The sequence below is a fragment of the Eleutherodactylus coqui genome, chromosome 7 (assembly GCF_035609145.1).
Source record: "Eleutherodactylus coqui strain aEleCoq1 chromosome 7, aEleCoq1.hap1, whole genome shotgun sequence".
NCBI classification, from domain to species: Eukaryota; Metazoa; Chordata; class Amphibia; order Anura; family Eleutherodactylidae; genus Eleutherodactylus; species Eleutherodactylus coqui.
The window spans coordinates 6,182,072-6,195,708 of NC_089843.1; the positions used below are offsets into that span (position 1 = coordinate 6,182,072).

The 13,637-nt window shown below is 55.2% G+C and overlaps 1 protein-coding gene across 3 annotated transcripts in view; it reads right to left on the minus strand.

Annotated features, from left to right (window-relative positions):
- The window catches only part of SPR (sepiapterin reductase), a 32,611-nt gene that overhangs the window by 15,432 nt on the left and 3,542 nt on the right, over window positions 1-13,637 (minus strand). For all 3 annotated transcript variants that reach the window (XR_010785793.1, XR_010785794.1, XM_066572845.1), the window contains exon 2: window positions 13,283-13,573. Coding sequence is in view for 1 of the 3 variants with exons in the window: in XM_066572845.1 (XP_066428942.1) it covers window positions 13,283-13,573 (291 nt within the window). In the remaining 2 variants the exon portion in view is untranslated. The remainder of the gene's footprint in view (window positions 1-13,282; window positions 13,574-13,637) is intronic.

A 13,637-nucleotide genomic window follows, 5' to 3' on the forward strand; every position in this document is an offset into this window, starting at 1 on the left:
TCCCTTTGAATGAGACAGATGTGATTACGTGTGGGAATGCCACGGAGATCCAGAATCGGCTTGTTTGGGGTCAGTTCCTGGTGTTCGTGAACATTAAAGGAGATGTCCCGAGGCAGCAAGTGGGTCTATACACTTCTGTATGGCCATAATAATGCACTTTGTAATGTACATTGTGCATTAATTATGAGCCATACAGAAGTTATAAAAAGTTTTATACTTACCTGCTCCGTTGCTAGCGTCCTCGTCTCCATGGAGCCGACTAATTTTTGGCCTCCGATGGCCAAATTAGCCGCGCTTGCGCAGTCCGGGTCTTCTGCAGTCTTCTATGGGGCTCCGTGTAGCTCCGTGTAGCTCCGCCCCGTCACGTGCCGATTCCAGCCAATCAGGAGGCTGGAATCGGCAGTGGACCGCACAGAAGAGCTGCGGTCCACGGAGGAAGAGGCCATCTTCAGCGGTGAGTAGAGAAGTCACCGGAGCGCGGGGATTAAGGTAAGCGCTCCGGTGAGCTTTCTTTACCTCCCTGCATCGGGGTTGTCTCGCGCCGAACGGGGGGGGGGTTGAAAAAAAAAAAAACCCGTTTCGGCGCGGGACAACCCCTTTAATGCTTCTAAAATAGATCCTGGACATATAAAAAGGGTTCCATCCACCTGTCGTCAGGTGGGCGGGACACTCAAAAGACTGTTATACAAGCCTCCGTGCAGTTTCCACCCTCGAGGACTTGTTCTACCAAGCGTTCCCGTCGAGCTTGGTATGATACCTTACTCGGGGGCTACGGAGCGCTTTCTGGGACTATTAATGGTTTTGATATAGAGACTTTAGCTAATCGAATGCATAACGCGGGAAGTGGTATTAAAGATGTGCTCACATTGCAGGCTAACTGGATGCCCACTATATGGCAGCCCTTTAGTATGCAAACGGATGTGGACACAATAATGCTTGATCTGCAAGATGCATCTAATAGGTTTTCATATGAAGTAAATTCTAACATATCTAACTATGTTAATTGGTCAATATGTACCTTGCAGACCATTTATCAGCAACAACAAAAGAACACACTTCAAACTATGCTCATGACTGGCAATGAGCAGGTGTGGAGGACCGTGTTCAATCAGACTATAACTGAGACTGATTGGATACAGTTGGAGGCGCAGAAAATGGTTTGCAATGATATATTATGTAAAGGGACCATATTCATATACAATGTTACTAAAAAGAATGTGATGTGTAAGTTTGTAGTTCTCCCCTTACTTATAGGTGTTCCAGAAGATATGCATTTCTGGGTACCTAGATTTAACGGGATTTACATGGATGAGCAAAATAGAACTCATGATTTATCATTGTGTGATGATACATTAGAAGGGACCATATGCAAGGTCCAATCGGCTGTTTATGAACCATGTCTATTACAAAATACGATCAATGTATGTGAATGGACTGTGCTGCCACTCACGTTTAAGATGATGGTTGAAGTAGCCCCACAGGAGGTATGTTTGGCAAGTAATCATCCTGTTATACCTGGGATGGTTGTCCCATTTTCAGGATGCTTGCGAAACATATCAGCACTTGTTTGGGAAAATGAGACCTTTGTGTTATTACCCGAGTGGCTGTCAATTGGCAACCACTGCCTTTAAATGTGTCAAATTGGGATCTAAATTTGACTAAATTCAAAAAGTTGTTAGAAGACACAGAAGAAGTACAGCAACATATTAAATTGCTTAATAGATCTTTGGCAACACATATTGTAAGTACAACTGGAATAGCTGGCAAAATTGTAAAGATGGGATCGGCTATTGCTGATGCCACGTCACACCATTGGTATGACATCTTTATGGGATAGTCATCATCTGCACAAGCCACTCTTAAAGGGGTTGTCCCGAGGCAGCAAGTGGGTCTATACACTTCTGTATGGCCATAATAATGCACTTTGTAATGTACATTGTGCATTAATTATGAGCCATACAGAAGTTATAAAAAGTTTTATACTTACCTGCTCCGTTGCTGGCGTCCTCGTCTCCATGGTGCCGACTAATTTTCGCCCTCCGATGGCCAAATTAGCCGCGCTTGCGCAGTCCGGGTCTTCTTCTTTTATGAATGGGATCGCTCGTGCAGGATGCCGGCTCCGTGTAGCTCCGCCCCGTCACGTGCCGATTCCAGCCAATCAGGAGGCTGGAATCGGCAATGGACCGCACAGAAGCCCTGCGGTCCATGAAGACAGAGGATCCCGGCGGCCATCTTCAGCAGGTGAGTATGAAGACGCCGGACCGCCGGGATTCAGGTAAGCGCTGTGCGGGTGGTTTTTTTAACCCCTGCATCGGGGTTGTCTCGCGCCGAACGGGGGGGGGGTTTAAAAAAAAAAAAAACCCGTTTCGGCGCGGGACAACCCCTTTAATTGGCTCATACATCCTGCTTTGGTATTGGCCATAGTTGTAATACTCTTATCGCTATGGAATTGTTTCATGGCATATAAGGTATTCTGTAGAAAACCCCAAGTTTTAACCCCTTGAGTGGCGGGTTTCCTACCACCCTGTCGTGCCCACCAGGGCAGGTTTTTTTAAATGGTCTAATCATTGAATTTCAACTAATTTTGCAGTTGCATCTGAAGAGCCATAACTTTTTCATTTTTCCATTGACATGGCCATATTAGGGCTTGTTTTTTGCGGGACAAGTTGTGATTTTTTAAACAGGGGGGAGGAAAAAAAGAAATGGGGCCATGTCATTAAGGGGTTAAATAATGTATTAACTTCCTTCTCTGGGTCATTACGACGCATGGATACCACATGTGTGATTGTATTTTTGATTTTTTACAAAGTAAAGGGAGACAAGTGTTTTTATTATTTTTTTTAATAATTTTTTTCCTTTTTTTTTTTTTTGTCCCTTTAGGGGACTTCCACAGGGACCCATCAGGACCCCTGATCACATTCTGGGGGTCCGATGGTGACAGCCCTTTACATGCTGCAGTGACAGCCCTTTACATGCTGCAGTCACATAGACTGCAGCATGTAAAGGGTTAACACAGCAGAGATCGGAGGTTTTCTCTGATCTCTGCTGTAAGAGCAGGTACCTAGCTGTCCTCTCACAGCCAAGCACCAAGCTCTCCCTGCCACAGAGACCATCGGCTTGCTTCTGACAAGCCGATGGTCTCTATGGCAACCTGTAAACAAAGCAGGAGGTTGCCGGCATATCGGCAATATCTTCTGCTGGTTTTTCAAAGTCCTGCACTGTTCTGTGTGGGTCTGTGCAAGCAGAGCACACTGTCACAGCTTGTGGCATTGTGCTCTGCAGCTCCCATAGTGATACATAGCCCGGAAATCTTCCGGGCTATGTCACTATGACCAGTGGAGCTCGTCCCGGAAAATTTCCGGGCGTGCCACTCAAGGGGTTAATGGTATCATACGGCAAATAGTGAGTGATCAAGGACCGATTGTGATACATATGGGACACGACTGAGCTGAGACATTGTGTATAGTAAAAGTATCATTAGTTGGTGACCATATAACTATTAGTCTGTGATACGGACTTGGGTCATTATAAGTACAATAAACCCTGTACAGATGCTGGATATTCCAGATGAAACCAGTAAGAATCACTCAGTCACGGGACGCTGCAAAGTAATAGAATCCAGATGTGGATAACTTCATGGAGACGTTATGCACTAGAATATATTGCCAAGAGTAGTAGGGAGCATGCGGAGGCCTGAACACTTATATAAGAATGACGTATATACTCAGAACTGCGCGGATATGTTACATAATCACAAAGTAGTATATAAGAAGGGGGATTTTCAGGGGGGGGTCTGGGACTCCACTTGTGGTCTAGCAGACGTGCTGGCGGTTTCCCGGATTCCTCCCACCAATCGTACCTGGAGATCCCCGATTGCGCAGTGATGCCACAATATCCGGGGATGTATGGATGCTTATCTTTGTTACCCATGTGATCTGTACGCTTTACATGTTAATTAACAGTTTCACTTACATTTATATATTAAAGAGTAGAGAAACTCGTGATTTATATTTGTTTTACCTCAAAACTGTTTCAGTTTGCTTACTTTTTATGCTAATGAGGCTGTAGAATGGCTAAATCCTGAGCAGGTAAGACAACAGCATACTGATGGGCGGGTGTTAGATGGGGCACGCTGGGACAGGACACTGATGGGCGGGTGTTAGATGAGGCACGCAGGGACAGGACACTGATGGGCGGGTGTTAGATGAGGCATGCTGAGACAGGATACTGATGGGCGGGTGTTAGATGGGGCACGCTGGGACAGGACACTGATGGGCGGGTGTTAGATGAGGCACGCAGAGACAGGATACTGATGGGCAGGTGTTAGATGAGGCATGCTGAGACAGGATACTGATGGGCGGGTGTTAGATGGGGCACGCTGGGACAGGACACTGATGGGCGGGTGTTAGATGAGGCACGCTGGGACAGGACACTGATGGGCGGGTGTTAGATGGGGCACACTGGGACAGGATACTGATGGGCGGGTGTTAGATGGGGCACGCTGGGACAGGATACTGATGGGCGGGTGTTAGATGAGGCACGCTGGGACAGGACACTAATGGGCGGCCGTTAGATGGGGCACGCTGGGACAGGATACTGATGGGCGGGTGTTAGATGAGGCACACAGGGACAGGACACTGATGGGCGGGTGTTAGATGAGGCACACAGGGACAGGACACTGATGGGCGGGTGTTAGATGAGGCACACAGGGACAGGACACTGATGGGCGGGTGTTAGATGAGGCACGCTGGGACAGGATACTGATGGGCGGGTGTTAGATGAGGCACGCTGGGACAGGACACTGATGGGCGGCTGTTAGATGGGGCACGCTGAGACAGGACACTGATGGGCGGGTGTTAGATGAGGCACACAGGGACAGGACACTGATGGGCGGGTGTTAGATGAGGCACACAGGGACAGGATACTGATGGGCGGGTGTTAGATGGGGCACACAGGGACAGGACACTGATGGGCGGGTGTTAGATGAGGCACGCTGGGACAGGACACTGATGGGCGGCTGTTAGATGGGGCACGCTGAGACAGGACACTGATGGGCGGGTGTTAGATGAGGCACACAGGGACAGGACACTGATGGGCGGGTGTTAGATGAGGCACACAGGGACAGGACACTGATGGGCGGGTGTTAGATGAGGCACGCTGGGACAGGATACTGTTGGGCGGGTGTTAGATGAGGCATGCTGGGACAGGATACTGATGGGCGGGTGTTAGATGAGGCACGCTGGGACAGGACACTGATGGGCGGGTGTTAGATGAGGCACACAGGGACAGGACACTGATGGGCGGGTGTTAGATGAGGCACGCTGGGACAGGACACTGATGGGCGGGTGTTAGATGAGGCACGCTGGGACAGGACACTGATGGGCGGGTGTTAGATGGGGCACGCTGAGACAGGACACTGATGGGCGGGTGTTAGATGGGGCACGCTGGGACAGGATACTGATGGGCGGGTGTTAGATGGGGCACGCTGGGACAGGACACTGATGGGCGGGTGTTAGATGAGGCACACAGGGACAGGATACTGATGGGCGGGTGTTAGATGGGGCACGCTGGGACAGGAGACTGATGGGCGGGTGTTAGATGAGGCATGCTGGGACAGGATACTGATGGGCGGGTGTTAGATGAGGCACGCTGGGACAGGATACTGATGGGCGGGTGTTAGATGAGGCACGCTGGGACAGGACACTGATGGGCGGGTGTTAGATGAGGCACACAGGGACAGGACACTGATGGGCGGGTGTTAGATGAGGCACGCTGGGACAGGAGACTGATGGGCGGGTGTTAGATGGGGCACGCTGGGACAGGACACTGATGGGCGGCTGTTAGATGGGGCACGCTGGGACAGGACACTGATGGGCGGGTGTTAGATGGGGCACGCTGGGACAGGATACTGATGGGCGGGTGTTAGATGGGGCACGCTGGGACAGGACACTGATGGGCGGGTGTTAGATAAGGCACACAGGGACAGGATACTGATGGGCGGGTGTTAGATGGGGCACGCTGGGACAGGAGACTGATGGGCGGGTGTTAGATGGGGCACGCTGGGACAGGATACTGATGGGCGGGTGTTAGATGAGGCACACAGGGACAGGATACTGATGGGCGGGTGTTAGATGGGGCACGCTGGGATAGGATACTGATGGGCGGGTGTTAGATGAGGCACGCAGGGACAGGACACTGATGGGCGGCTGTTAGATGGGGCATGCTGAGACAGGACACTGATGGGCGGGTGTTAGATGAGGCACGCAAAGACAGGATACTGATGGGCCGCCGTTAGATGAGGCACGCTGGGACAGGATACTGATGGGCCGCCGTTAGATGAGGCACGCTGGGACAGGATACTGATGGGCCGCCGTTAGATTAGGCACGCTGGGACAGGATACTGATGGGCGGGTGTTAGATGAGGCACGCTGGGACAGGATACTGATGGGCGGGTGTTAGATGGGGCACGCTGGGACAGGACACTGATGGGCGGGTGTTAGATGAGGCACGCTGGGACAGGACACTGATGGGCGGGTGTTAGATGAGGCACGCTGGGACAGGATACTGATGGGCGGGTGTTAGATGAGGCACGCTGGGACAGGATACTGATGGGCGGGTGTTAGATGGGGCACGCTGGGACAGGACACTGATGGGCGGGTGTTAGATGAGGCACGCTGGGACAGGATACTGATGGGCGGGTGTTAGATGGGGCACGCTGGGACAGGACACTGATGGGCGGCTGTTAGATGGGGCACGCTGAGACAGGACACTGATGGGCGGGTGTTAGATGAGGCACGCTGGGATAGGATACTGATGGGCGGGTGTTAGATGAGGCACGCTGGGACAGGATACTGATGGGCGGGTGTTAGATGGGGCACGCTGGGACCAGACACTGATGGGTGGGTGTTAGATGGGGCACGCTGGGACAGGATACTGATGGGCGGGTGTTAGATGAGGCACGCTGGGACAGGACACTGATGGGCGGCCGTTAGATGGGGCACGCTGGGACAGGATACTGATGGGCGGGTGTTAGATGAGGCACACAGGGACAGGACACTGATGGGCGGGTGTTAGATGAGGCACACAGGGACAGGACACTGATGGGCGGGTGTTAGATGAGGCACACAGGGACAGGACACTGATGGGCGGGTGTTAGATGAGGCACACAGGGACAGGACACTGATGGGCGGGTGTTAGATGGGGCACACAGGGACAGGACACTGATGGGCGGGTGTTAGATGAGGCACACAGGGACAGGACACTGATGGGCGGGTGTTAGATGAGGCACGCTGGGACAGGATACTGATGGGCGGGTGTTAGATGAGGCATGCTGGGACAGGATACTGATGGGCGGGTGTTAGATGAGGCACGCTGGGACAGGATACTGATGGGCGGGTGTTAGATGAGGCACGCTGGGACAGGACACTGATGGGCGGGTGTTAGATGAGGCACACAGGGACAGGACACTGATGGGCGGGTGTTAGATGAGGCATGCTGGGACAGGATACTGATGGGCGGGTGTTAGATGAGGCACACAGGGACAGGATACTGATGGGCGGGTGTTAGATGGGGCACGCTGGGATAGGATACTGATGGGCGGGTGTTAGATGAGGCACGCAGGGACAGGACACTGATGGGCGGCTGTTAGATGGGGCATGCTGAGACAGGACACTGATGGGCGGGTGTTAGATGAAGAACGCTGGGACAGGACACTGATGGGCGGGTGTTAGATGAGGCACGCAAAGACAGGATACTGATGGGCCGCCGTTAGATGAGGCACGCTGGGACAGGATACTGATGGGCCGCCGTTAGATGAGGCACGCTGGGACAGGATACTGATGGGCCGCCGTTAGATGAGGCACGCTGGGACAGGATACTGATGGGCCGCCGTTAGATGAGGCACGCTGGGACAGGATACTGATGGGCGGGTGTTAGATGGGGCACGCTGGGACAGGACACTGATGGGCGGGTGTTAGATGAGGCACGCTGGGACAGGACACTGATGGGCGGGTGTTAGATGAGGCACGCTGGGACAGGATACTGATGGGCGGGTGTTAGATGAGGCACGCTGGGACAGGATACTGATGGGCGGGTGTTAGATGGGGCACGCTGGGACAGGACACTGATGGGCGGGTGTTAGATGAGGCACGCTGGGACAGGATACTGATGGGCGGGTGTTAGATGGGGCACGCTGGGACAGGACACTGATGGGCGGCTGTTAGATGGGGCACGCTGAGACAGGACACTGATGGGCGGGTGTTAGATGAGGCACGCTGGGATAGGATACTGATGGGCGGGTGTTAGATGAGGCACGCTGGGACAGGATACTGATGGGCGGGTGTTAGATGAGGCACGCTGAGACAGGATACTGATGGACGGGTGTTAGATGAGGCACGCTGGGACAGGATACTGATGGGCGGGTGTTAGATGAGGCACACAGAGACAGGATACTGATGGGCGGCTGTTAGATGGGGCACGCTGGGACAGGACACTGATGGGCGGGTGTTAGATGGGGCACGCTGGGACAGGACACTGATGGGCGGGTGTTAGATGAGGCACACAGGGACAGGACACTGATGGGCGGGTGTTAGATGGGGCACGCTGGGACAGGATACTGATGGGCGGGTGTTAGATGGGGCACGCTGGGACAGGATACTGATGGGCGGGTGTAAGATGGGGCACACAGGGACAGGATACTGATGGGCGGGTGTAAGATGAGGCACGCTGGGACAGGATACTGATGGCCGGGTGTTAGATGAAGAACGCTGGGACAGGATACTGATGGGCGGGTGTTAGATGGGGCAAACAGGGACAGGACACTGATGGGCGGGTGTTAGATGAGGCACGCTGGGACAGGACACTGATGGGCGGCTGTTAGATGGGGCACGCTGAGACAGGACACTAATGGGCGGGTGCTAGATGGGGCACACAGGGACAGGACACTGATGGGCGGGTGTTAGATGAGGCATGCTGGGACAGGACACTGATGGGCGGGTGTTAGATGGGGCACACAGGGACAGGACACTGATGGGCGGGTGTTAAATGAGGCGCGCTGGGACAGGACACTGATGGGCGGGTGTTAGATGAGGCACGCTGGGACAGGACACTGATGGGCGGGTGTTAGATGGGGCACGCTGGGACAGGACACTGATGGGCGGGTGTTAGATGAGGCACGCTGGGACAGGACACTGATGGGCGGGTGTTAGATGGGGCACGCTGGGACAGGACACTGATGGGCGAGTGTTAGATGAGGCACGCTGGAACAGGACACTGATGGGCGGGTGTTAGATGAGGCACGCTGGGACAGGATACTGATGGGCGGGTGTTAGATGAGGCACGCTGCGACAGGACACTGATGGGCGGGTGTTAGATGAGGCAAGCTGGGACAGGACACTGATGGGCGGCTGTTAGATGGGGCACGCTGAGACAGGACACTGAAGGGCGGGTGTTAAATGAGGCACGCTGGGACAGGACACTGATGGGCGGGTGTTAGATGAGGCACGCTGGAACAGGACACTGATGGGTCGGGTGTTAGATGAGGCACGCTGGAACAGGACACTGATGGGTCGGGTGTTAGATGAGGCACGCTGGAACAGGACACTGATGGGCGGCTGTTAGATGGGGCACGCTGAGACAGGACACTGATGGGCGGGTGTTAGATGAGGCACGCTGAGACAGGACACTGATGGGCGGGTGTTAGATGGGGCACGCTGAGACAGGACACTGATGGGCGGGTGTTAAATGAGGCACGCTGGGACAGGACACTGATGGGCGGGTGTTAGATGGGGCACGCTGGGACAGGATACTGATGGGCGGGTGTTAGATGGGGCACGCAGGGACAGGAAACTGATGGGCGGGTGTTAGATGGGGCACACAGGGACAGCATACTGATGGGCGGGGTTAGATGGGGCACACAGGGACAGGACACTGATGGGCGGGTGTTAGATGGGGCACACAGGGACAGGACACTGATGGGCGGGTGTTAAATGAGGCGCGCTGGGACAGGACACTGATGGGCGGGTGTTAGATGGGGCACGCTGGGACAGGATACTGATGGGCGGGTGTAAGATGGGGCACACAGGGACAGGATACTGATGGGCGGGTGTTAGATGAGGCACGCTGAGACAGGACACTGATAGGTGGGTGTTAGATGAGGCACGCTGGGACAGGATACTGATGGCCGGGTGTTAGATGAAGAACGCTGGGACAGGATACTGATGGGCGGGTGTTAGATGGGGCAAACAGGGACAGGACACTGATGGGCGGGTGTTAGATGAGGCACGCTGGGACAGGACACTGATGGGCGGCTGTTAGATGGGGCACGCTGAGACAGGACACTAATGGGCGGGTGCTAGATGGGGCACACAGGGACAGGACACTGATGGGCGGGTGTTAGATGAGGCATGCTGGGACAGGACACTGATGGGCGGGTGTTAGATGGGGCACACAGGGACAGGACACTGATGGGCGGGTGTTAAATGAGGCGCGCTGGGACAGGACACTGATGGGCGGGTGTTAGATGAGGCACGCTGGGACAGGACACTGATGGGCGGGTGTTAGATGGGGCACGCTGGGACAGGACACTGATGGGCGGGTGTTAGATGAGGCACGCTGGGACAGGACACTGATGGGCGGGTGTTAGATGGGGCACGCTGGGACAGGACACTGATGGGCGAGTGTTAGATGAGGCACGCTGGAACAGGACACTGATGGGCGGGTGTTAGATGAGGCACGCTGGGACAGGATACTGATGGGCGGGTGTTAGATGAGGCACGCTGCGACAGGACACTGATGGGCGGGTGTTAGATGAGGCACGCTGGGACAGGACACTGATGGGCGGCTGTTAGATGGGGCACGCTGGGACAGGACACTGATGGGCGGGTGTTAGATGGGGCACGCTGGGACAGGATACTGATGGGCGGGTGTTAGATGAGGCACGCTGGGACAGGACACTGATGGGCGGGTGTTAGATGGGGCACGCTGGGACAGGATACTGATGGGCGGGTGTTAGATGGGGCACGCAGGGACAGGAAACTGATGGGCGGGTGTTAGATGGGGCACACAGGGACAGCATACTGATGGGCGGGGTTAGATGGGGCACACAGGGACAGGACACTGATGGGCGGGTGTTAGATGGGGCACACAGGGACAGGACACTGATGGGCGGGTGTTAAATGAGGCGCGCTGGGACAGGACACTGATGGGCGGGTGTTAGATGAGGCACGCTGGGACAGGACACTGATGGGCGGGTGTTAGATGAGGCACGCTGGGACAGGACACTGATGGGCGGGTGTTAGATGAGGCACACAGGGACAGGACACTGGTGGGCGGGTGTTAGATGGGGCACGCTGGGATAGGATACTGATGGGCGGGTGTTAGATGGGGCACGCTGGGACAGGACACTGATGGGCGAGTGTTAGATGAGGCATGCTGGGACAGGACACTGATGGGCGGGTGTTAGATGAGGCACGCTGGGACAGGATACTGATGGGCGGCTGTTAGATGGGGCACGCTGAGACAGGACACTGATGGGCGGGTGTTAAATGAGGCACGCTGGGACAGGACACTGATGGGCGGGTGTTAGATGGGGCACGCTGGGACAGGATACTGATGGGCGGGTGTTAGATGGGGCACGCAGGGACAGGAAACTGATGGGCGGGTGTTAGATGGGGCACACAGCGACAGCATACTGATGGGCGGGTGTTAGATGGGGCACGCTGGGACAGGATATTGATGGGCGGGTGTTAGATGGGGCACGCTGGGACAGGACACTGATGGGCGGGTGTTAGATGGGGCACGCTGGGACAGGATACTGATGGGCGGGTGTTAGATGGGGCACGCAGGGACAGGACACTGATGGACGGGTGTTAGATGGGGCACGGTGGGACAGGATACTGATGGACGGGTGTTAGATGGGGCACACAGGGACAGGATACTGATGGGCGGGTGTTAGATGGGGCACACAGGGACAGCATACTGATGGGCGGGTGTTAGATGGGGCACACAGGGACAGCATACTGATGGGCAGGTGTTAGATGGGGCACACAGGGACAGCATACTGATGGGCAGGTGTTAGATGGGGCACACAGGGACAGCATACTGATGGGCGGGTGTTAGATGGGGCACACAGGGACAGCATACTGATGGGCGGGTGTTAGATGAGGCACGCTGGGACAGGATACTGATGGGCGGGTGTTAGATGAGGCACGCTGGGACAGGACACTGATGGGCGGGTGTTAGATGGGGCACACAGGGACAGGACACTGATGGGCGGGTGTTAGATGAGGCACGCTGAGACCAGACACTGATGGGCGGGTGTTAGATGGGGCACACTGTGACCAGACACTGATGGGCGGGTGTTAGATGGGGCACGCTGTGACCAGACACTGATGGGCGGGTGTTAGATGGGGCACGCTGTGACCAGACACTGATGGGCGGGTGTTAGATGGGGCACGCTGTGACCAGACAATGATGGGCGGGTGTTAGATGGGGCATGCTGGGACAGGACACTGATGGGCGGGTGTTAGGTGGGGCACGCTGGGACAGGATACTGATCGGCGGGTGTTAGATGGGGCACGCTGGGACAGGACACTGATGGGCAGGTGTTAGATGGGGCACGCTGGGACCAGACACTGATGGGCGGGTGTTAGGTGGGGTACGCTCAGACAGGATACTGATGGGCGGGTGTTAGGTGGGGCATGCTCGGACAGGATACTGATGGGCGGGTGTTAGATGGGGCACGCTGTGACCAGACACTGATGGGCAGGTGTTAGATGGGGCACGCTGTGACCAGACACTGATGGGCGGGTGTTAGATGGGGCACGCTGTGACCAGACACTGATGGGCGGGTGTTAGATGGGGCACGCTGGGACAGGACACTGATGGGCGGGTGTTAGGTGGGGCACGCTGGGACAGGATACTGATGGGCGGGTGTTAGATGGGGCACGCTGGGACAGGACACTGATGGGCAGGTGTTAGATGGGGCACGCTGGGATAGGATACTGATGGGCAGGTGTTAGATGAGGCATGCTGGGACCAGACACTGATGGGCGGGTGTTAGGTGGGGCATGCTCGGACAGGATACTGATGGGCGGGTGTTAGATGGGGCATGCTAAGTCTAGGTCATTATTAGATGGCCTGGGTGACATTTCTATACACTGACAGCAAGCAGAGATGTGTGTAATGGTGGGGAAGCGAGACACACAGTATAGCAGACTCATGGGGGCGCTCACAGCCGCACACCCCAGAGATATCATATAGGGATGCAGTCGCGTGACTTTACCTGGCCCATAGCTGAGGACCCGCACGTCTGCTTCCTCCTCGGCGAGGACCCTGAACATCATGTCCCGCGCCGCTTTGCCCGTACAGTACAGAGTCCAAGACTTAAAAGGCTTGATGGCAGCCAGGGAGGACACGTTGACCACCACGCGCCGCAGCCCCGGGCACCTCGGGAAGGTTGTCAGCAGGGAGGAGGTGAGACACAAAGCGGAAGACACATTGAAGGAGAAGTAGTTGTCCACCGCCACCACATCCGTCATGTCCACAAATGATTTACTGATGTCTCCGAGGGACCCTGTGGGGAGGAAGACAGAAGGAGTGTCAGACGTGTGCCCGGGAGAGCGGGGGTGGGGTGGGGA